Raw genomic sequence first — 23,731 nt, 5'->3', positions numbered from 1 at the left:
CCCCACCCCCCAACTAGGAGCTAGAGGGAACAGCAGCAGCTCAAAGCCCCCAGCTCCCTGGGACAGGCCCAGCTACTGAAGGCAAGGACAGGAGAGTCGGGCCAAGCTCCCGGGGCCACCGCTGGGGCCTTACATCTCCCCTCCTTTCAGCGAGATCACCATCTTGTCGTAGGAGATGAACGCCGCCTGCGCACAGTCCAGCGTGATCTTCACTCCGTCCTGAATGCCTGTGGAGAGAGAGGGCCCCGCTCAGCGCCAGTGCAGAGACACGACGGTGCCCCACGGCCCAGCTCGGCCGGCCACGCCACCACAACCCCCGGGGAAGCTAACCGGCAAGCACGGCCCACACAGACTACACGTCCCAGCATGCACCACTCCAAGCCCTGCTCGACCCTATAGGCTGCGCCTGCACTGCAGCCCCCTGCTCTGAACACTGCCCCTCCCATGCCCCTGGCACCATGAATGCAGGGGGCCCAGCCCCCCCGGCACACGCTGGTGCAATGGTCTATCGGAGGGCAAAGGAGCACACCTATGGACGTGTTAGAAACCCACAGCACTGCCGCAGTCCCCCCAGCTGAGCAAGCCCCTCTAGCCCCCCGGTCCCTTGCAGACTAACGACCACCCACAAAGCATGTCTGGCACCACAACAGGTCCTCCAATCGGAGCAGACCCCGAGTCCTGAGGGGAGGTTCACACCCCCAGCCCCACAACCAGAGCTCAGTCGTCTTGAGCCTGACAGCTGTTGGACCAACGGCAGGTCACTTTTACTGTCCTCGCTTCTCCCCGTGGCCCTTTCCCAGGGGAGCCTGGTGCAGACGTGCCAGGAAAAGCAGCACTCTGCAGGGACCTGTCGGGCAGGAGGGTGTGGCACTCGGCTACAGACAGTGGGTGGGAATTCAGTTCCGGGGAAAGGTCTCGGAGCAGAGAACTCAGGGAACAGGACATCTTCCCCCACCCCTGCCCATAGGCCTCGAGCTGCACCCGGACGGGCCACTGGAGAACTGGCAGTGGAGTCGCCATTCAGGCCTGGCCCATCTGATGACAATGCAGGTGCTAGCTGGGACGCAGGCTCCTGCTGGCGGGAGCTGGCCTGAGCCCCTGCTCATCTCACATGCACCAAACTATAGCACCACCCTCCCGCCCCATAGCTAGGCCCCCTCACAGGCTGTTGGCAGCAATCTTCCCACGCCCAGAACGGCCAGGGACGGTCGTTCTTCAGGCTACACGTGCCGTGGCCATCGATTGCTCAGACCCTGGCTCCCAACCAGGCCAGAGTCAGTAACAAGCCCTCAACAGCATCGCTGCCATCGCTTCGGCAGTTGGCATCTCCCACTCAGGCCAAGATCACCCAGCCAAGCTCCCCACCTTGGTGCCCATCAGCCCCCTGAGCTCTGCCCACAGACCTGCCCGTCCCATGCTGACGGGCCCAGGACAGAGGGAGCGATCCCCTGCCAGGCAGCAGCCCAGAGAGCCGCGAAGAGCAGGAAAGGTACGCCAGCTTACGCAGGGGGAACACCGTGGTCCCAGTGGTCAGGCTGTTGAGGGACACTCCGTACGGCGGGACGCTCTGGTTCAGATACAGCAGAGAATTAACCGCGAAGATCACCACGCCTCCTGGAGAGAGAGAGCCCAGCTGTAAGCGTCAGAGGCGTGAACACCAGGGCAGGGCAGCTCCTCCATGCTAGCCACATGTGAGTGCTGACTGGAGGGCAGTTTGCAGGGTGGGCGGCTGGCATGAGACTCAGACTCAGACTTTAAGGTCAGAAGGGACCATTATGATCATCTAGTCTGACCTCCTGCACAACGCAGGCCACAGAACCTCACCCACCCGCTCCTGTAACAAACCCCTAACCTGTGTCTGAGTTATTGAAGTCCTCAAATTGTGGTTTGAAGACTTCAAGCTGCAGAGAATCCTCCAGCAAGTGACCCGTGCCCCACGCTGCAGAGGAGGGCGAAAAACCTCCAGGGCCTCTGCCAATCTGCCCTGGAGGAAAATTCCTTCCTGACTCCAGATATGGCGATCAGCTAAACCCTGAGCATGTGAGCAAGATTCATCAGCCAGCACCCAGGAAAGAATTCTCTGTAGTAACTCAGATCCCAACCCATCTAACATCCAGGGACTCACTGCACACACGGCCTCACACCGCTCTCTGGGCCAGCCTGGGTGCAGTGAGCTGGAGGCAAAGGGCTCCGGACCCCGGACCAGAGCGCCCCTCACTAGACCTGCAGTTCAGCCCATTCTTCGGAGCAGGCTTGTCAGGACTCGGGCTCATGTTCCCCAGCGTGAGCGGATCAGCTCCCCTGGGACCCATGCAGAGCCAGGGAAGGACACTGCGCAGGGGAAAGCACCAGAGCTCTCGCTCATAGGACACTGCACAAGGCACCCCCAGGCACCCTCCCACTTGGCCAAACCAGGGTGGATTCCGGTGGTGGGTAAATTAGATCCTTGCCCTGCTTTAAACTCTTCCCCTGGGGCTGGGCAAGGAAGGATTTGCAGAGCTCACGGCACCAGTTACTGGGGAACGGGCTGGGTATGACTCCTTCCTCTCAGAACCGAGGGGTCTCTCTGAACCAACCCTGAGGGGGCTGCTAACACAGGCTCACGTCTGAGCTCCAGGGACAGCAGATGGTCAGAGAGGAAGCTGGGAGGAAATGAGGCTCCTTTAGCTCCACCCTCAGCCCCCTCATATCGCGCTCCAGGGGAGCGAGTGCCCCACACAGCTGGTGCCATTCTCTCCGTACGGATGGCGAGTGTCGGGCGGACTCTGAGCTGGCCCAATCTGCGAGGCGGGAATAATGCTACGATAATGCACTTACCCACCACCCGATACACCCCAGGCAAAGCCCCACACCACCGTCCAAGCCCCGGGGTAGGCAACCACCGGACTCGCCTTACAGAGTCTCGAAGAGGCTGAGCGACTTGGCCAAGGCCATAAAGGGTCAGCAGCGGAGAGGGGACCGAGCCCAGGAGTCAGGCTAGTCTCACGCTCTAGCCACCAGGTCACACCCCACACCTGGGAAGCAGACGCTCGTCTCACCTATTGGCTTGGGCACAGCCAGGGCCTGCGTGCAGTCGAAGGGCAGGTTGCTGAGGGACCAGATGACCGGATGGACCTTCTGCATGATGTTCAGAGAGATGGCCACAATGCTGCATGTGTCCTGGCGCACAGCCACCCGCCTGCACCGAGGGGAAGGAGAGACAGCAGCTCGCGTACGCTCCACCCCCAGGCCTGCTCAGGGAGCCCGGAGCGGGACAGGCCGCAGCAGAGACAGATGACAGGGAAAGTGGGTGGAAGGAGAGAACAGTTGGGGTGGGGTCTCCCCCAGAAAGCTGGGTGCCCTGTGCTTCAGTATCACTGGTCACGTGCTCCCCACCAACCCCCACATCCTCCGTTTTCCCAGTGACTGTATCTGTCTCTGCTGCGGCTCAACTCACCTCTGCAGAACGGTCTCCCCTGCTGGGTCCCATGAGGTTTGTGCCACCACCCCAGCCCCTCCATGCTGCCCCTCCTCCCAGGAGGGGTACCCCAGTGCTGCAGGTCTGTGCCGGGCAGCAAGCTGTGCCGCGGCACTCGCTGGGATTGGCCCACACTCCAGCTCCGCAGGGGTTGCACCAGCCACCCCTGGCTGCCCGGAGCCACCTGCAAACAGAAATCGTTCCCGCCCCCTCCCCCCCAATGAGAAGTAGCACCGCGCCCCCCGAAGCACCAACTCAGAGCAGAGCACCCCCTGCCGAGTCGCCCTCCAGTGCCTTCATTCAGCACCGAGCAGGCCCAGCCTTGCATGGTGCCCACAGTGGGCTGGCCGGGACTCCAAGCTGGCAGCAGCCCAGGGGGGTGGGAGGGACGTACCCAGGCCAGGTCTGGTTGGGCTCGAACAGGATGAGCAGGGTGGGCTCATAGTAGCCATACAGGAACTGCATGTCGATGATGTTGAGCAGCTTCTCGTCCAGCTCCCGGACATCAATGATATAGCTGGGCAGGAAACTCGATTTCTGGCTGCAATGGGGCGGGGAGAGGAGGGAAAACACCGTCACACACAGAGTCTGGGAGGCCGAGCCTAGCAGGCGGCCCCCCTCTGACCCAGCCAACCCCACGGCACCTTCCTCACAGCCTCCAGGCAGCTCCCGGGATGGCAGCTCCCTCCTCTGAGGGGGAGCGAGGCCTGTGAGGAATACAGGTCGCAGCTCCTTGACCAGAGAGGCATGGCAGCGCCGCTCCAGACGGAGCACTGCACGCTGATGTCTGCAGCCCGCAGGTAATCAACTCTTTACACACGCACTGGACCCCCGGCACACTGCCAACATGGCCCCCTGGGCATATCCGCTGCTGGGCATCTGCACCCTGCAGGAGATGGCTGGCTCAGTTCATGCAGCAGCGTCCCGCCCGCACCAAACCACAGGATTCCCTGCCTATTCTCACACCGGTTCTGGCACATTTCCTGGCCCAGCCAGCACTGGGAATGGCCCAGCCAAAGTGCACCCCCCTCCTTCCAGGGAGAGATCCTGGGCTTTCAGATCCCATCACCCTCTTGCCTTTTCCACCCCCAAACACATGACTCCGGTGGCCAACTTCACCAAGTGCCGAGTGCAGCCCGAGGCGCCCTGCGGGTGAGAGCTGGGAGCGGGCTGTTGCAGAGCTCAAGTGCAGGGAAGCCAGGTGGCGAGCGGAATGAGGGGATCCCGTGAGCCAGCAGGGAGCTGGGAACGCTGCCAGCTTTGGAATGGGACAAGGGGCTCTCACCCTGTGCCCACCAGTGCAGGGGGAGTTCAGCCGGGGCTAGCTCTGGGGCCTTACCCCTCTCCCATGACCCCCTCATGCTCGTCCGTCAGGGTCTCTCTCCGGAAAGGCAGCACCACCAGGCGCGTGCCATAGATCAGCATGACCGCACAGCGCCCGTCCGGGTCCACCCGCACCTTGGGGATGTGAACGTTCTGCACAAAGCCATCCTGGGAGCACACACAGCACAGAGAATGAGCCACCCCAGCCTCGCCAGGGCCCAGGAGCAAACATGCCAACCCAGGGCAGCCCGCGATGGAGCCCCCGCCGCTGAGCTTCATCAGCCCCCACAGCCACCTTGAATGGCAGGTCTCCTTCAGGCAACCCAGCCAGACAGCACAGGCCTGCCCTGGCGCTCGCTGGGACCCGGGGCATTGACCTCCTGGATCTCACTCCTCACTCCCCCTCTAGCTCTGGGAAGCCCAAGCAGTGGTCTCAGACGGGGGAACACAGGCAGGCTCCATTCAGATACATGGCAGAGGGTCTCAGGCCACAGTGGTGGCTCAGACTCAGACTGGATCATCGGCGGGCATGGTGGCAGAGCCGTGCTGGGGGAGGGGACCTGCCCCTCCTCCTGGAGCTGGGCCATCTCCCACGTCTCCTGTGAGGTTAGGCCCAGAGGCGCTCGCCCCAATAGCCTCAGCACAGCTCAGCCTCCTCCTTTCAGACACCCCAGCACCGAGACTGACACGCAGCAGCCTTCGGCTACGAGGGGGCTAAGGAGAACAGCCGGCCCCACGGATCAGCCACCTGCTCAAACACCTGGACTGGGCCCTTTCCTGGCCATTTTTCACACCCACCCCTTTGGCAGGGCTGTCGAGACAGGAAGGAGCACAGAGCTCACAGCACTGAGTGGGCAGGGCTAGTGGTTGCCACCAGAACAACCCCCAAAGCTGCCTCTGTGCTGCAGCGGGAACAGGAAGGTGCTGACCCCCACAGCCAGCACGCAAGGACCGACCTTTAGCTCAGGCTCCTCAAAGTAATGGAGGGAGAGGGTCTTCAGGTCATGGGTGCCAGGGTCGTATTCCACCACCGAGAGCTACGGAGGAGGAGAAAGTGGGTAAAGAGATAGCGCCCCTCGGTTCAGGCAGGCACCATCCACGTATACGGCATCTCCACGGACTTCAAAGGCCTGCAGGGAGCACTTCGCCCAGCCCTGAAATGCAGCCACCTCCTGGGAGGAGTGCCACGGCTATCCTGCACACAGCACAGGACAGGGCCCGCTGAGTTCAGCCAGCCCCTTGGAGGGACTAAAGAACAGCACCCGAGACACTACCCAGCACTGTCCTGAAGCTCACCAAGCTACTCCCCATGCCTCTGCCCCTCATCCCAGGCCTGACCCACCACTGCCCCTCACTCCAGACCTGCAGCCCCCAGCTACACCAGCCCCAGGCCTCTGAACTGGGGCTGGATCTAACCTCTCCCACCGCTGGACTGAGGGGGTGCATGTAGCTGCTGATCCATTGTAGGAGCCTGCCTCCCCCTCCACTCACCACTCCAAAAGTTACCTTGGCATCCTTGAAGCTGAGCAGCAGAGCGTCCCTCTTGGCTCCCGCCAGCTGCACGCTGGCCATGGACATGACATTCCCAAAGAAGGAGAAAGAGGCCACCAGCTCCAACTTCTCCTTGTGGCCTTTGCCCTCTGCATGGGCTAGCAAGACAGAGGGTGAGTGAGAGGCCGAGGCTCTGGGGCTGGGCCCTGCCCCTGGGCTCCGCCTGACCCATTTCCACCCCCGCCCGGTGGAGAGGAGTCAGTGGCCTCACACATCTCACCGGCACGAAGCACCCCCAGATAGTCACGCCGCACTGTCCCCTCTCAATCCACTCATAAGCCCTCCTTCCAGCCCCAGTGCGACCACCTCGCTGGGCCACGGCCTTTCCCCAGCGACTGCTGCAGTGCTGGGAATTACTCCATGTTCCCCCCACGGAACTTCTCTCCCTCCCGGGGATCACTCCCCTCAGCCCCCCACATACACACATTAGCCAAGTCAGCCAGATTTCACACTTTCTCTTTCCTTGCCAGCTGCTGGTCACTCTTGGGGCTGACAGAGGCAGATGGAGACAGGCCTAGGGCAGAGAGCCAGGAGCTGCAGAATTGCACGACTCGCATTTCTTATTCCTGGGGACTCCCGTTCGAAGGCCTGCCCCAGTGGGGAGGTTAGCAGGCAGGGACATAGTGACCGACGCCAATGTGACAATGTGGGGAGTTTTCTTGGGTTTTGTGTGTTTTCCAGTAGGTTGCATGCAGAGGGAGTGGGACTCAGTGTCCCCAGGGGTTACTGGTTTAACAAGGTGAGGAGAGAGGAAGTTTGTTGTTACACAGGACCAGAGAGGGAACTTGGGACCCTGGCCGATGGCCTGGAGGATGGAGACCCCAGCGACTGGTGACCTGGAGGCCCAGCTCAGGAGTCACAGCCGGTTCTGGCCAGTGGGAGGACAATGGGTTGCGAAGAGAGGACCCCGGTGACCTGCCCAGCTGGTTCCAGCCAGAGGAGGGCTGAGAGGAGAGGAGACCCAGGCCTTCCTGTTTATGACCCTGTTTACCTGGAGAGAAGATAATGGACAGAGGCGGTGCTTGGGGCTGGGGATATTGGAGGCCCAGCTGTGAAGTAGTGGGGCTTGGGGCTGGAGATGGGGAGCAGGCAGAGCCCACCTGGCTACAGGGGGACCGTGATGTGCTGGGCTGAGGGAGGCCAGGCCTGAGGCCCGGAGAGTTTCCTGTGCTGTGTTCAACTCTCAAGAAACCGTCCTGTTTTACGCTGGCTGAGAGTCACTCCGGACAAGAGAACAGGGGGAGTGGGGTATCAACCCCTTCGGGGGTGAGGAGGCCCAAGGGGTCCAGAGCGAGGGGACTCCCTGAGGGGGCCCACGGCGAGAGACAGATGTGCTAAGGCTCAGAGAGGTGCAGCTCCAGGAGGTGGAGGGGCCTGACCCCGAGAGAGAGTGGCCCCCCGAGAAGAGCTGTTGCACTGAAAGGGGCCCCCCACATGGGGCCACGAGTGGGCACGACCTGTGAGTCAATGACAGCCAACGTGTAAGTGGCTGACAGGAGGTTTCTGAAAGAAGGCCCCAAGGAGATGCTGCCCATGGAGATTTCCCAGCTCTCAGAGTCCAGCTGCAGCTCATGAAGGGGAGGGCAAGTGCCAGCCCCTGGTGCATGGAAGGGGGGGCTGCTACTGAGTCAGTGCCAGAGAAAACCGTGGAGGCACCAGCATTTCCACAGCAGCTGTGACCCAAAGACCTTCCAGACTCACACCAAGTGTGGCTTGGATTCTACTTCCACCAGCTCGAAACAGAGGCTGTCCTGGGTTCCATCCCTCCCTGCTCTCCCCCCACACATTCCAACCCCGCCCCAGGGCAATCCCAGGAGCTGCAGCAGAGCCCAGACTGGCCCCGGTCCCACGTACCTGTGTTCCTGTCTCCTTTAGTGGAGGGCTGAAAGGAAGAGAAAGAGCTGCATCAGTAGCTGCACTCAGACAGCCTGGGCCCAGCGAGCCCAGCCGAGGCAGCTGCTGCCCTCCTCTGGGGCAAGTGGCCAAGGCATCTCTCACTTCAATGACAGAATGACATGAGTGCTCCTGAGGCCAAAGGGCTCTGGTCTTACTCAGAGGGGCAGCTCCAGAGCAGGCAAGGAACATAGAAGCTCCCACTCCCAGCTCTGCCGCTGCCCCTCAATCTTGGCCTGCAGATCCCCCTGTTATTCCTGGGCTTCCCTCCCACCCCCAGGCTCTGCCCAGGCCTCTCAAGCCTGACCCACAAGCCCCAGCCCCCAGGCACATAGAATCTCAGGGTTGGAAGGGACCTCAGAGGTATCTAGTCCAACCCCCTGCTCAAAGTAGGACCACGCCCCAGACAGATTTTTGCCCCAGATCCCTAAATGGCCCCCTCACGGATTGAGCTCACAAACCTGGGTTTAGCAGGCCAATGCTCAAACCACTGAGCTATCCCTACCCTCCGTGAATCTAAACCCCTTTGAAAATAAGAATTGATACAAGTGCTAAGTACTCTAGTAACCCAGGCTAACCGAGCTCACCCAAACACAAGCACCTCTCTAGGTTCTCCATCTAGTCTCTGTCTAAGTCCCACAGATTCTCTCTCTAAGATCTGCCTTCTCTATCCATCCATGCTGCTAAAACACTTGTGTGGGCTCTCATCAGCTTGTATCTTGATTACTACAACCTCCTTCTCTCTGGCCTTGCTCCACTCATATCCTATCCTGTCACTTTGAACGGCCAGATCTCTCACTGTTGGGGGGAATTTTGCACCACTACACGTGCGCAGAATTCATGTTCCCCACAGATTTCTTCACTTCCCTGCAGAAAAATGCCTTTCTGATGGGGAAACCACAAGAGCAGTCACACGCTCCTCCCCAGCAGCCTGGGTGTGTTGTTTTGGGTGCCCAGAGCAGCCAGCGGAGAGGGAATCACTGAGGGGCTGGGACACCCTGCACCAGGCTCAGCTGCTAGTCCCAGCTGGGTTGGGAAGGACAAGACTCTCTCTTCCCCTGCAAAGAGCAGCCGGGGCCAATCCACTCCCAGAAACCTCCCCCAGCTGCAGAAAGCTCTGCACCTCCCCGCCCACTTCCTGCCCACATTGCTCCTCAGTCGCAGGGGAGGGTTCATTGTACAGGGAGCTGCTCCCTAGTTTGTCCAACCCTTGTGTATCCAGAACCCCCATACCCAGAACCCCTGCCAAACCTCACCCTGCCCACATCTAGAACGCTCCCCCCCCACCAAGCTCCACTCCACTGAGCCTCACCCCCTGCATCTGGAGTTCCCCTGCACCCAGAGTACACCACACTGAGCCCCACTCCCTGTACCCCACCACACCTCTCCAAGCACCACCCCTTCTACGTCCAGACCTGTGCCGAGCTCCTCCCCTCTGCATGTGGTTCCCCATTCCTGCACACAGACCATCCCACACTGAGTCCCCCACACTCAAAACTCCACCCCAACAAGCCCCCACACACAGACCCAGACCCCCATCCACCTTCATCTGGATCCCCATGCAGAGTCCTATTCCCCTTTCACCTGGAACTCCCCGAGGAGACCCTGTGCATCCAAATCTCCCACACACCTGGACTCCCGACCAAGCCACCCGCACCCAGATTGCCCCGCACAGAATCCTCTCACCCCACACTAAGCCTCTCAACACTTGGAACCTGCTGGGCTGAGCCTGTGTGCCCCATACCTGGATCGGGGGCCAGGGCTGGATGTGCATATGAGACTCTGTCCCTCTTGTTTGCTATCTTGGTGCGTCTGGTGAGGAGGGTACTCCTGGGGGAATTCTGCATCACTGCACATGTGCAGAATTTATGTCCCCCCCCAGATTTCTTTGCTTCCCTGCAGAAAAATGACTTTCTGACAGGGAAGCAAAGAGAAGCCACAAGAGTGGTCATGTGACCCTCCCCAGCAGTATGTTTTGGGGTCCCAGGGCAACCAGCAGAGAGGTAAATCACTGTGAGGCAGGATGCAGGACTGGGGAAGACCCAGCTGGTGGCTGCTACCCTGTGCCGGGCTTAGCTGCTAGTCTCAGCTGGACTGGAGAGGACGGGACTTCCTCTTCCCCTGCACGGCTTCCGGGGCTGGATCAGACCCACCCCCCGATTTCTCCCCTGGCTGAAGGAAGCTCTACAAACTTCCCTCCCCCACTTCCTGCACCCATCGCTCCTCAGCTGCAAGGGGTGGGATCCCTGTGCAGGGAGCTGCTCTCCCATCTGCTGTGCATCCAGACCCCCTCATACCCAGACCCTCCCGCTGAGCTTCATACTCCCACACTCAGACCTCTCCTCACTCGATGAGCCCCACTCCCCCTGCACCTAGACCACCCTTACAAGCCACCCACACCCAGATCCCCACCCCACTGAGCCCCAATCAGTTGCATCTAGACCCTCCACTGAGCCTCCCATACCCTCCAGCCAAGCTCTATTCCTCCCACACCCAGCTCCCCCGCTGCAGAGTCCCATTACCATTGCACCCAGGAACCCCACCCCACCAAGCCCTTGTGCATCCAGATCCCCCCACACCTGCCTCCCCCCACTGGGCTATCCGCACCCAAATTGCCCCACACAGAACCATCTCAACCCACACCTGGATCCCCCCACACTACGGTCCTGCCTTGCTGAGCCTGCCTGCCCGCACCTGGTATACTTGGCACAGAGGGGCACATCCCTGGAGTGTTTCTTGGGCAGGCCTGGTCCTTGCACTGTGTCAGGGTTGGGTGCAGCCTCACCACTGAGTCCATGTCCCAGGGGGAACCTCTATGCAGCCAGTGGCCTGTGCTCCTCAGTGCTCTGTTGGAGCCTCCACATTTATTTGATAAATATAATTTGCAGAATTTTAAAATATTGTGCACAGAATTTTTATATTTTTGGCACAGAATGCCCTCAGGAATAGGAGGGGCAGGGCCCCAGGGTGTTTCTGGGGCAGGTCTGGCCCTTGCACTATAACAGGGTCAGGTGCAGCCCCATTGCCATATCTGTATCGGGTGGGGGGCACTGCAGGGGAATTTCCCACCTCAGTGCAGCCAGCGGCCTGTGCTCCCCACTGCCATGATGGAGCCTCCACATTTATTGACAAATAAAATATGCAGAATTTTAAAATATCATGCACAGAATTTTAATGTTTTTGGTGCAGAATTCCCTCAGGAGTAATTTTCAAACAAATTCTTTTGTGTTTTCTGCCCTGCTGCCCCTCACACTTGGGAGGCGCTTGCTGTAAACATCCACAACACTGCCTCAGCACCCTCCTTCAAAACCCTCCTCAAAAGTCTCCTTTGCTGTGAGACCTACAAAAATCTTAACAGTTAGGCTGCTGGTGGGCTGAGACCACAGCCCACCATGCTCAACAATACCGTCTCAGTGCTTCCTTGCACTCTCCTGCCTGTCTGTTGTATCTTGCCTTATACTCAGATAGGATGCTTACTGAGACAGGAGCTGCATTTTTGTTGTTTGTACAGCCCCTAGCACAGGGGGGTCCTGGTCCATGACTAAGGCTCCTAGGCACTATGGAAATACAAGTAATAAACAATAATAATAATTTACAAACACAGTTCCAGATTTCCTCTTTCCTTTGTAATTTATGAAAGAAATTTCCTGGAAGGCGTCCAAAGTTTTTATGGTTTTGCACCTCCACTCAGAGGAGAATTAGTTCTGAGGACCCAGGGGTCTAAAACTATAATGCTTTAATTTGATTAAAACACAAATTGGATTTGAGTTAGGAACACAGGACTGTAAGGGACCCCCTGAGTCACTCAGTCCTGTCCCTGGTATCACAGGCAACCCATAGACGCACATAGATAGGATCTGTAGAAACAGCTGCAGCACAGAAAGACACAGAGGGCTGGGTGGGATTGCTGGACGGTTTGGTGAGAGGACAAGGTACCTCTGAGTCATGGTTGAGCCTGTACACATAGAGCTGAGATGTTCCTGCCACTACCAGGTTGCGCTCCGCGTTGGAGAAGAAGTTGCAGTACATGGAGAACTCCACCCCCGTTGGGGGGTGGGCTTGTCTGTACACTGCATACATCCCTGGGGAACGTCAAGGCCATCAACCTGCCCAGGGACACAAAGGAAAGAGAAAGACAAATCAGCTGTGAGACCCACTGATAAGCCAAGGGTTCCCAGAGAGACCACTGCTGTCCCTGGCCCTGCAAGATGGTGAGACATCCCAGAGACCAATCCCTCTCCCCTGGGCACACCAGGTCCTTGGCCATAAGACAGGCCCTGCCTTGGCAGCCGGCCAACCATGAGGTACATGTTTCCCCCAGGGAACATCTTCACCCTGCTCCTCTGGGGGAGTCACTGGCGCTTGGGCTGAAGACATTACGCGGTCAATGTCCTCAAGCGAGATTCGAGTCCTGTGTCAAAGGAAAACCTCCTCACCACCTTAGCCAAGGAATCTCCCAGCCCCAGTCAGAGCCTGATGCTGGGGCAGAACGAGGGGGGCTGTTAACCCCTGGCTGCAGGGCCCAACCCCAGGACACAGCCCCACATGCCTTCCCTGGGGCCCAGGACACGGGGGGGGAGGGGGGCAATACTGGCCGGCAACCTGCGCTCGCCCCGGAGTCACAGCAGATCCCAGTGGCTCTGGCTGTGAACAATAGAGCAAGGGAGCCCTCCCCACCCCTGGCTCCCCCCTCATCTCCCCCAGGGATCGCCCCCCCCGAGTCCCCTCCCCACCCCTGGCTCCCCCCTCATCTCCCCCAGGGACCCCCCCCCAGGGCATCGCCCCCCCCCGAGTCCCCTCCCCACCCCTGGCTCCCCCCTCATCTCCCCCAGGGACCCCCCACACCCCCCCCAGGGCATCCCCCCCCGAGTCCCCTCCCCACCCCTGGCTCCCCCCTCATCTCCCCCAGGGACCCCCCCACACCCCCCCCAGGGCATCCCCCCCCGAGTCCCCTCCCCACCCCTGGCTCCCCCCTCATCTCCCCCAGGGACCCCCCCACACCCCCCCCAGGGCATCCCCCCCCCGAGTCCCCTCCCCACCCCTGGCTCCCCCCTCATCTCCCCCAGGGACCCCCCCACACCCACCCCAGGGCATCGCCCCCCCCCGAGTCCCCTCCCCACCCCTGGCTCCCCCCTGGCTCCCCCCTCATCTCCCCCAGGGACCCCCCCACACACACCCCAGGGCACCGCCCCCCCCAGTCCCCTGGCTCCCCCCTCATCTCCCCCAGGGACCCCCCCAGGGCACCGCCCCCCCCCCGAGTCTCCTCCCCACGGACGCGCTCAAACCCGGCCTCCCCTCAGGGAGCCCTCCGGGTCCCCCCCGCCCCGGGTCCCTCACCTGCCCGGACCCCCCCTCGCCTCATGCAGCCGCCGGAAGCGCCGGGTCCCGCGGCCGGGCTGAGGGAACCATAGAGAGCAGCGACGTCAGAGCTAGAGCGCCGCGAGGGGGCGGGGCTACCCGGGACCATAGAGCCGGGGCTGGCCAGCCTCCCCCCCCCGCCCCCCGAGGAGGTGGACTGCGCCTGCGCCGCCCCTCTGGCGGGGTTCGAACCCAGTACCCAGCGCTAGGGCGAGGCGCGCGCTGCCCAGGAGCTGGGGGCAGAGTCGGGCGGGGGCCGGACCCCCCCTGCTAAGCGCCCCCAGCACCCGGACACCCCCGCTGAGCCCCGACCGCCTTCAGCTGGACCCCTGCACGGTCCCCGCCCCCTACCACCCCTGGGCATCCAGAGCCCCCCACAGGGCCCCCCACAGAGCCCCTCCCCCCACACCCCAATCCCCCAACGAGCCCAGTGCATCCACATCCCCCCACAGAGCCCCGTCACCCCACACCCCAATCCCCCAACGACCCCTGTGCATCCACATTCCCCCACAGAGCCCCCCACCCCACACCGAGCCCTGTGCATCCGCCGCCCCCCACAGAGCCCCCCACCCCACACCGAGCCCTGTGCATCCGCCGCCCCCCACAGAGCCCCCCACCCCACACCCGAATCCCCCAATGAGCCCAGTGCATCCACATCCCCCCACAGAGCCCCTCCGCCCACACCCCAATCCCCCAACGAGCCCAGTGCATCCACATCCCCCCACAGGGCCCCACACCCCACACCGAGCCCTGTGCATCCGGAGCCCCCCCCAGAGTCCCCTCCACCCACAGCTCAATCCCCCAACGACCCCTGTGCATCCACATCCCCCCACAGAGCCCCCTCCCCCCACACCCGAATCCCCCAACGACCCCTGTGTATCCGCATCCCCCCACAGAGCCCCCCACACCCGAATCCCCCAACAACCCCTGTGTATCCGCATCCCCCCACAGAGCCCCCCAACCCCGAATCCCCCAACGACTGCTGTGCATCCGCATCCCCCCCACAGAGCCCCCCACACCCGAATCCCCCAACGACCCCTGTGCATCCGACCCCCCCACAAAGCCCCCCCACCCCCGAATCCCCCAACGACCCCTGTGTATCCGCATCCCCCCACAGAGCCCCTCACCCCATCCCGAATCCCCCAACGACCCCTGTGCATCCGCATCCCCTCCCACAGAGCCCCCCACATCCGAATCCCCCAACGAGCCCTGTGCATCCGCATCCCCCCACAGAGCCCCCCCACCCCCGAATCCCCCAACGACCCCTGTATATCCACATCCACCCACAGAGCCCCCCACACCCGAATCCCCCAACAACCCCTGTACATCCGCATCCCCCCACAGAGTCCCCCACCCCCGAATGCCCCAACGACCCCTGTGCATCCACATCCTCCCACAGAGCCCCCAACAGAGCCCCTCCCCCCACACCCGAATCCCCCAACGACCCCTGTGCACCGCATCCCCCCACAGAGCCCCCCACCCCCGAATGCCCCAACGACCCCTGTGCATCCACATCCCCCCACAGAGCCCCCCACACCCAAATCCCCCAACGACCCCTGTGCATCCGCATCCCCCCCCCCCCCCAGTGTAGGGCCGGCTTTAGGCCGATTCGCCCGATTCCTGGGAATCGGGCCCCGCGGCTAAGAGGGCCCCGCGCTTTAGGTGCCTTTTAAATTTTTTTACTTACCCCGGTTGCGGTCTGCTCCGGGGTCTTCCATGGCCCTGCTCCCCTGACCAAAGCGCCGGCGGGAGCGTGGCTGTCCCACAGCCCCACTCTCTCAGCTAGAGCTCTGGCTGGAGCGCGACGAGCCCCGCGGCCCCGCTCTCCCGGCTGGAGCTCCGGCCGGAGCACGACGAGCCCCACGGCCCCGCTCTCCCGGCTGGAGCTCTGGCTGGAGCGCGACGAGCCCCGCGGCCCTGCTCTCCCGGCTGGAGCTCCAGCCGGAGCGCGACGAGCCCCGCGGCCCCGCTCTCCTGGCTGGAGCTCTGGCCAGAGCGTGGTAAGTCCCGTGGCCCTGGTTGGAGCTCCGGCCGGAGCATAGTAAGTCCCGTGCCCCCGGCTGGAGCTCCAGGTCCTTTAAATAGCCCCCAGAGCCCTGGGGTAGAGGGGGGCTCTGGGGGCTATTCAAAGGGCCAGGGCTCCAGATGCCTCTGCCACCCCGGTCCTTTAAATAGCTGCCGGAGCCCCACCGCCCCCATGCATTCCCCAGGGCTTCCATGGCTATTTAAAAGGTCCGGGGCGAGGTAGAAGGAGGGGAGTCCGGCCGGAGCGTGGTAAGTCCCGTGACCCCGGCTGGAGCTCCAGGTCCTTTAAATAGCCCCCAGAGCCCTGGGATAGTGGGAGGCTTGGGGGCTATTTAAAGGGCCAGGGCTCCAGCTGCCTCTGCTGCATCCCCTGCCCTGCCCGCCCCAGCCCCGCCCCCCACTGCCTGCAGCCAGCTCTGCACCCCATGCCCACAGCCAGCCCCTACCAACCCCCCTGCCTTGTCTCCAACCAACCCCTGCCACACACCCCTGCCCGCACCAGCCCTGCACTGCCCGCCCTGCCCTGTCTCCAGCCAACCCCTGCTGCACCCCCTGCCTGAAGCCAGCCAGTCTCATACTCCTGTCTCCAGCCCTGCCAACCCCTGTTGCACCCCCCTGTGGCCCTGCCTGAAGCCAGCCCGCCCCACACTCCCCTGTCTCCAGCCAGCCCCGCACCCCTTGCCCTGCCTGCAGCCAGACCCTACCTCCAGTCAGCCCCTGCCCTGCCTTGAACCAGCCCCATGTCCACTGCTGCCCTGCAGTTCCCAGGGCAGTAACCCTGCACACCTGCTTCAGTGAGGGGGACAGGAAGCAGCGGGGACCCACACGTGCACACCCCCAGGGAGTGGCGTGGACCTACACGTGAAACGGCAGTCATTAATAACCAATCAACAGCATATACGATGCAATGTACATAATATACAATTTTATTATTTATTTAGTTATGGAAAGTAAATAATACATGGAAGAAATGGAAGGCTTTTTTTTACACTTTTTTCTTTTTAAGTCCTGCCAGGGCCCCGCCGAAAGTGTTCGAATTGGGCCCCGCACTTCCTAAAGCCGGCCCTGCCACAGAGCCCCCTGACCCCGCACCCGAATCCCCCCTGTGCATCCGCATCCCCCCACAGAGCTCCCAACAGAGCCCCTCCCCCCACACCCAATCCCCCAACGACCCCTGTGTATCCGCATACCCCCACAGAGCCCCTCCCTCCACACCCAAATCCCCCAACGACCCCTGTGCATCCGCATCCCCCCACAGAGCTCCCAACAGAGCCCCTCCCCCCACACCCAATTCCCCAACGACCCCTGTGTATCCGCATACCCCCACAGAGCCCCCAACAGAGCCCCTCCCCCCACACCCAAATCCCCCAACAACCCCTGTGCATCCACATCCCCCCACAGAGCCCCCAACAGAGCCCCTCCCCCCACACCCAAATCCCCCAACGACCCCTGTGCATCCGCATCCCCCCACAGAACCCCCTTACCACACACAGAGAATCCCCCAATGAGCCCCTGTGCAGCCGCATCCCCCCACATCTGAGCCCACTCACCCCACACCCGGAATCCCCCAATGAGCCCCTGTGTATCTCAATTCCCCCCACATCTGAGCCCCCCACAGAACCCCTTCACCCCACAGCCGGAATCCTCCAATGAGCCCCTGTGCAGCTGAATGCCCCCCACAGAACCCCCTCACCCCACACCCAGAATCCCCTAATAAGCCGCTCACAAGCGGACCCAGGTTCGCTGGACACCCAAATGGAGCAGTTGTACAGAATCAATAGGGATGGAATCAAGAGGTGTCTTTAGACACAGCCTGGTGGGGCCATACCAAATTCACGCCCATTCTGGTCAATTTCACAGCTGCTGTATGGGTCTGGAGAAGATACTTTAAGCCAATGGAAGAGAGAAACTCTCCTACCGACAGCGCTGCCTACAGGGTGGGGGGCCCTCGGGTTGGTATAACTATGGAGCACGGGGGTGGATTTTTCACACCCTCGAGTGATGTCGTTATACCGCAGCAGTGTGTAGTGTAGACTTTGCCAAAGACTCCTACTGACTTCCATGGGAATTAGATCCGGCACCTTGAGAAATTCCTCTACAAATCTATGGCAGGATAATGTTTTCGATTAGATTCTGGAGGATGATGCAAAGCACCTACAGAGACGTGACTGTGACCTTTACATGTGTGAACTTGAGTAAAATATTGCTCTGTTTTAATTGAGGCCCATCAAATTATTTTACTCGAAAACCAAGAAAAGCTAACCCAAGGGAAAGCCGATTGCTTCCACAAGAAGCTAAAGACAGTGCTTCTGTAGTAAGACAATGCTTACGTAACTCACACCAGGGAGCCGGTGATTCGTAATCACACGAGAGTGCTCGCTTCTCTTTATTCAAGAATTTGGTTTTATGTTAATGTTGATTTCTAAGTGGTAGCTGGTAAACATGGCAAATAATTAAGTTAAAATAAAAAGTGATTAAATAAGGAATGTAACCTGTCTTTGTGATTTCAAGTCCATTGTAATTTAACTACCACTAACGTTTGGTGAATCCGGAAATCAGACCTCTACATATTATTAAGCCCCTTGCCCCCCCCCCCAGATTGACATCAAACTACACCCATGGAGGGGGTCTTGGTTTCCCAGCAGCCCTGGGGCACACAGAGGGACTGTGCGTGCTCAGGGCCATGGCTCGTTGGCTGCCAGGGCTGCGTGGCCCCTGAGGGCTCCAAGCTGTACCGCTGGAAACCAGCCTCTCCCTGACCTGGGAGATTTCCTGAGACTCTGGCCCACGTGGCTCCTGGCCCAGGGCCTGTGGTGCTGGGGGTTGGGGCTGTGCCTCATATGTGCCTCCGAGGCTGGAGCCCCCATGGAAAAAAATAGGTGTTCTGCACCCACCAGCCACAGCTGTTCGGACGGCTCGGGGCGGTGCTTGAGGGAGGGTGGAGAGCAGGGAGCAGTGGGCAGGTGGGGCTTCAAGGGAGGGGGCAGAGTGGGGGCAGGAAGAGGCAGAGCGGGGGTGGGGCCCTGGGACAGAACAGGGGTGTTGCACCCCCTGGGGGAGAAGAAAACTCAGTGCCGAGGCCATGCCCCTTCCTGAGGACTGGCCCTGTGACCTGCCAGCCCCTGGCACAGCCTCTAAGCAGCTGCCAGAGGGGGTGGGAACCTTCAGCCACTTCTGGGCCCCATTGGCACAGGTGCCTGGGCACGTCCCACCCCCACTGCCAGGCCTGCTTATTTCCTGGAGCCCCCCTGCCCCGGGCCCATCACAGCCCCACCCTCGCCCACAGCACGGCACAGAGAGCCTGGGAGACACATCGTTTTATTGTCCATGGTGCAGACGGGCAGGAGCCCGGCCAGGGCCAGTGCGGGACTGGGGCCTGGCATGAGCAGTCACGGATCCCCCGGCACAACCAAATTGGTGGCCTCCTCCCAGCCCCTTCCCCTCTCCCCACTCCAGCAGGGCAGGGGCGGCATGTGGCTCCTTCACTGAGCAGCCGCGTGGGCTCGGCGTGGGGCAGAGGGCCTGTGGGGGGAGTTTGGGGTCCACGGAGGGACTGTGTGAAATCAGGCCCCCTTGGGCCACAGGCTGAGCAAGCGACGGGCCTGCCAGGGAGCCCCAGGCCATCCCTGTCCAGAGGGGCTGTTCCCAGCAGCGTGGGGGCAGGGCCACAGGACCTGAGCCAAGTCCCAGGGAGCGGAGGGCGCTGGGCGAGCAGTGCTGTGGGCCAGGAGGGGCAATCCCTGGGGCGGGGGAGGAGTGTCCCTGAAATCTGTGTTTGGGGTGGCTGCCCTGGGGTCCTCTTCCTCAACCCACTCCTCCTTGCTAGTCTGGGTGAGCCTCGGTGGGCGGGGTGGGGAAAGGCTATTTCAGCTGCAGAGGGTGGGTGTGAATGCTGCCATCCCTCTGAGTGCCCGTGCAGGGCCCAGGGGGTGGGTGTGAATGGAGCCATCCCTCTGAATGCCAGCGCAGGGCCCGGGGGCTGGGTATGAATGGTGCCATCCCTCTGAGTGCCCGCAGGGCCCGGGGAGTGGATATGAATGGTGCCATCCCTCTGAGTGCCTGTGCAGGGCCCAGGGGGTAGGTGTGAATGGTGCCTCGCCTCTGAGTGCCCGCGCAGGGCCCAGGGGGTGGGTGTGCATGTTGCCTCGCCTCCGAGTGCCCACGCAGGGCCCAGGGAGTGGGTGTGAATGGTGCCATCCCTCTGAGTGCCAGCGCAGGGCCCGGGTGGTGGGTGTGAACGGAGCCATCCCTCTGAGTGCCAGCGCAGGGCCCGGGGGCTGGGTATGAATGGTGCCATCCCTCTGAGTGCTCGCAGGGCCCGGGGAGTGGATATGAATGGTGCCATCCCTCTGAGTGCCTGTGCAGGGCCCAGGGGGTAGGTGTGAATGGTGCCTCGCCTCTGAGTGCCCGCAGGGCCCAGGGAGTGGATATGAATGGTGCCATCCATCTGAGTGCCTGTGCAGGGCCCAGGGGGTAGGTGTGAATGGTGCCTCGTCTCTGAGTGCCCGCAGGGCCTGGGGAGTGCATATGAATGGTGCCACCCCTCCAAGTGCCTGTGCAGGGCCCGGGGGTGGGTATGAATGGTGCCTTGCCTCTGAGTGCCCGCGCAGGGCCCGGGGGGGTGGATGTGAATGGTGTCTCACCTCTGAGTGCCCGCGCAGGGCCCGGGGGGTGGATATGAATGGTGCTATCCAAGTGCCCGTGCAGGGCCCGGGGAGTGGGTATGAATGGTGCCATCCCTCCGAGTGCCTGGGCAAGGCCCACGGGGTGGGTGTGAATGGTGCCTCATCTCTGAGTGCCCGCAGGGCCTGGGGAGTGCATATGAATGGTGCCATCCCTCCAAGTGCCTGTGCAGGGCCCGGGGGTGGGTATGAATAGTGCCATCCCTCCAAGTGCCCGCGCAGGGCCCAGGGGGTGGGTGTGAATGATGCCTCGCCTCCGAGTGCCCACGCAGGGCCCAGGGAGTGGGTGTGAATGGTGCCATCCCTCTGAGTGCCAGCGCAGGGCCCGGGCGGTGGGTGTGAATGGTGCCATCCCTCTGAGTGCCAGCGCAGGGCCCAGGGGATGGGTGTGAATGGTGCCATCCCTCTGAGTGCCAGCACAGGGTCCGGGGGGTGGGTGTAAATGGTGCCTCGCCTCTGAGTGCCCGTGCAAGGCCCGGGGGTGGGTGTGAACAGTGCCATCCCTCTGAGTGCCCGTGCAGGGCTCGGGGGCCGGGTGTGAATGGTGCCATCCCTCTGAGTGCCCGTCCAGGGCCCGGGGGCCGGGTGTGAATGGTGCCATCCCGCTGAGTGCCCATGCAGGGCCCGGGGGCTGGGTGTGAATGGTGCCATCCCTCTGAGTGCCCGTGCAGGGCTCAGGGGCCGGGTGTGAATGGTACCATCCCTCTGAGTGCCCGCGCAGGGCTCGGGGGCCGGGTGTGAATGGTGTCATCCCTCTGAGTGCCCACGCAGGGCCCGGGGGGTGTTGCTCTCCCAATAAATAGCACAAACCGACAGGGGCACAGGGTGCTCTGTGCAGTGCCCCTTCCCCACCAGTGACCCCACCGCTGGCAGATGGTCCCTGGTCATCAGTAATGAGCAGCCCCCCTCAGTCATGCCCATTGCTTGATGTGCCGCCTGCCCCCGGGAAGCAGCCCCCTGTGGGCTCAGGCCCATGGGGCCGGGCAGGGGTCACAGCAGGGTGAGGTTCTCCTCATACAGGGACAGCAGCAGCAGGATGGCCCAGCCCCCCAGCAGACCCAGGTTGTGCAGGGCGAAGAGCAGCCAGGGCCGCTTGTCCTTCACATTCATCATGGTCGGCAGCTGGAAAGGAAGGGGGTTCGTTAGGGCACAGCCTGCAGCCACCGTGCCCGGACTGGAGCCAGCCTGGGGCGCATGGCCCGGCAGCCCTTCCGCACTGGGTGGGCGAGTGGGTCAGGGGCTACAGCACCGCCTGGCCCACAGCTCTCCCAGCAGGATTCACAGCGCCCACCACTGAAATGCAGCCACCTCGGGGGAGAGCTAGAGCAGCTGGCTCACGGCCACACATCGCTGCCCAGACAGATCCCAGCTGCAGGGGGGCCGAAGGGAAGCACCCACGCTGGGTTTGGCCAGGACAGGGGAAGCAGTGGGAAAGTACTCGGGGAGCTTTGCTGAGTGCACAAGATCGGGGGCCTGCGTTTTACATCGCCCCCGAGCGCTGGGCCGGCACACCACAGCCAAGGGAGAGCACTCCCGAGCAAGGCCCCACCCCACGTTCTGCACCACAGCCCCTAAGGGTGCGGTGCTGGGATCCGCCCTGACTGGGGAGTGTGCTTGCTGCCCCCCTGCCGGCCTGCGGCGCTGGGGAGCTCTACCAAGACCCCCGGCTGGGAGCAGGCGGGCAGTGCCTGTGGGCTGGATAGAGCGGGGGTGACAGGGCCCAGAGGGAGCTGCAGTGACACTGCCCAGACCCCGGCCCTCCTGGGGGCAGCGAAACAGGGGATCTGGGCTCCCCCAGCGCGGCAGGGGCCTCAGCGAGTGTAACCCTGGCCCCTGAGCCGAGGGGCCCTTTGTTCCCGCTGCAGCAGGTCCTGCCCCCCATCGCCAGGCTCTGCCCCCGTCACCTCTGTGCTAATGAAAACGAGAGGCACCCAGCCCCGAGGAGAGACCCATTACTAGGCTACCCCCCCATGCCACTACGCTGATGCCCCTCTACCCCGACCCGTAACCCCTGCTAGCCCACCCCCAGACTCCCCCCTGCCCCAGCTCCGCCGACACCCCTCAATCCCGACCCGCAGCCCCTGCTAGCCCACACCCGGACTCCCCCCTCCCCCAGCTCCACCGACACCCCTAAATCCCGACCCGTAACCCCTGCTAGCCCACCCCCAGACTCCCCCCTGCCCCAGCTCCGCCGACACCCCTCAATCCCGACCCGCAGCCCCTGCTAGCCCACACCCGGACTCCCCCATCCCCCAGCTCCGCCGACACCCCTCAACCCCGACCCACAGCCCCTGCTATCCCACCCCCAGACTCCCCTCTCCCCCAGCTCCGCTGACACCCCTCAATCCCGACCCGCAGCCTCTGCTAGCCCGCCCCTGGGCTCCCCACTCCCCCAGCTCTGCCGACACCCCTCAATCCCGACCCGCAGCCCCTACTAGCCCACCCCCGGACTCCCCCCTGCCCCAGCTCCGCCAACACCCCTCAATCCCGACCCGCAGCCCCTGCTAGCCCACCCCCGGGCTCCCCCCTCCCTCAGCTCCGCCAACACCGCTCAACCCCGACCTGCAGCCCCCTGCTATCCCCGCTCCCCCAGCTCCGCCAACACCCCTCAACCCCGACCCGCAGCCCCTGCTAGCCCACCCCCGGGCTCCCCCCTCCCCCAGCTCCGTCAACACCTCTCAACTCCAACCTACAGCCCCCTGCTAGCCCACCCCTGGGCTCCCTCCTCCCCCAGCTCCACCAACACCCCTCAATCCTGACCCACAGCCCCTGCTAGCCCACCCCTGGGCTCCCTCCTCCCCCAGCTCCACCAACACCCCTCAATCCTGACCCACAGCCCCTGCTAGCCCACCCCCAGACTCCCCCCTGCCCCAGCTCCGTCAACACCCCTCAATCCCGACCCGCAGCCCCTGCTAGCCCACCCTTGGACTCCCCCCTCCCCCAGCTCCACCGACACCCATCAAACCCGACCCGCAGCCCCTGCTAGCCCACACCCGGACTCCCCCCTGCCCCAGCTCTGCCAACACCCCTCAATCCCGACCCGCAGCCCCTGCTAGCCCACCCCTGGGTTTCCCCCTCCCCCAGCTCCGTCAACACTTCTCAACTCCAACCCACAGCCCCCTGCTAGCCCACCCCTGGGCTCCCTCCTCCCCCAGCTCCACCAACACCCCTCAACCCCGACCCGCAGCCCCCTGCTATCCACCCTCCCCCAGCTTCGCCAACACCCCTCAACCCCAACCCGCAGCCCCTGCTAGCCCACCCCTGGGTTTCCTCCTCCCCCAGCTCCGTCAACACCTCTCAATCCCAACCCGCAGCCCCTGCTAGCCCACCCTCGGGCTCCCCCCTCCCCCAGCTCCACCGACACCCCTCAACCCCGACCCATAGCCCCTGCTAGCCCACCCCTGGGTTCCCCCCTCCCCCAGCTCCACCAACACCCCTCAAC

General features: G+C 62.5%; 3 protein-coding genes across 6 annotated transcripts in view; 1 reads left to right on the top strand and 2 right to left on the bottom strand.

Annotated features, from left to right (window-relative positions):
* Positions 1–13,665, bottom strand: part of CPSF1 (cleavage and polyadenylation specific factor 1) — a 77,650-nt gene extending 63,985 nt beyond the window's left edge. For 2 of the 3 annotated variants that reach the window (XM_050939332.1, XM_050939331.1), the window contains exons 1-10: positions 13,562–13,665; positions 12,161–12,330; positions 8,186–8,213; positions 6,287–6,429; positions 5,737–5,817; positions 4,797–4,948; positions 3,852–3,998; positions 3,039–3,178; positions 1,504–1,614; positions 134–227 (exon numbers count right to left, since the gene is read on the bottom strand). In XM_050939332.1, the coding sequence (XP_050795289.1) occupies positions 134–227; positions 1,504–1,614; positions 3,039–3,178; positions 3,852–3,998; positions 4,797–4,948; positions 5,737–5,817; positions 6,287–6,429; positions 8,186–8,213; positions 12,161–12,304 (1,040 nt within the window). In that variant the 5' untranslated portion in view covers positions 12,305–12,330; positions 13,562–13,665. The remainder of the gene's footprint in view (positions 1–133; positions 228–1,503; positions 1,615–3,038; positions 3,179–3,851; positions 3,999–4,796; positions 4,949–5,736; positions 5,818–6,286; positions 6,430–8,185; positions 8,214–12,160; positions 12,331–13,561) is intronic. The other variant, XM_050939334.1, reaches the window with a different exon arrangement.
* The window catches only part of VPS28 (VPS28 subunit of ESCRT-I), a 122,149-nt gene that overhangs the window by 26,585 nt on the left and 71,833 nt on the right, over positions 1–23,731 (top strand). The window lies entirely within an intron of this gene.
* The window catches only part of SLC39A4 (solute carrier family 39 member 4), a 30,618-nt gene continuing 24,846 nt past the window's right edge, over positions 17,960–23,731 (bottom strand). The window contains exons 12-13 of one of the 2 annotated variants that reach the window (XM_050939349.1): positions 20,251–21,411; positions 17,960–20,004 (exon numbers count right to left, since the gene is read on the bottom strand). In XM_050939349.1, coding sequence (XP_050795306.1) covers positions 21,280–21,411 — 132 coding nt within the window. In that variant the 3' untranslated portion in view covers positions 17,960–20,004; positions 20,251–21,279. The remainder of the gene's footprint in view (positions 20,005–20,250; positions 21,412–23,731) is intronic. The other variant, XM_050939350.1, reaches the window with a different exon arrangement.

Source organism: Gopherus flavomarginatus, chromosome 2 (genome assembly GCF_025201925.1).
Source record: "Gopherus flavomarginatus isolate rGopFla2 chromosome 2, rGopFla2.mat.asm, whole genome shotgun sequence".
NCBI classification, from domain to species: Eukaryota; Metazoa; Chordata; order Testudines; family Testudinidae; genus Gopherus; species Gopherus flavomarginatus.
The sequence above is the reverse complement of the archived record's forward strand: the minus strand, read 5'-3'. Positions and strand labels throughout refer to the sequence as shown.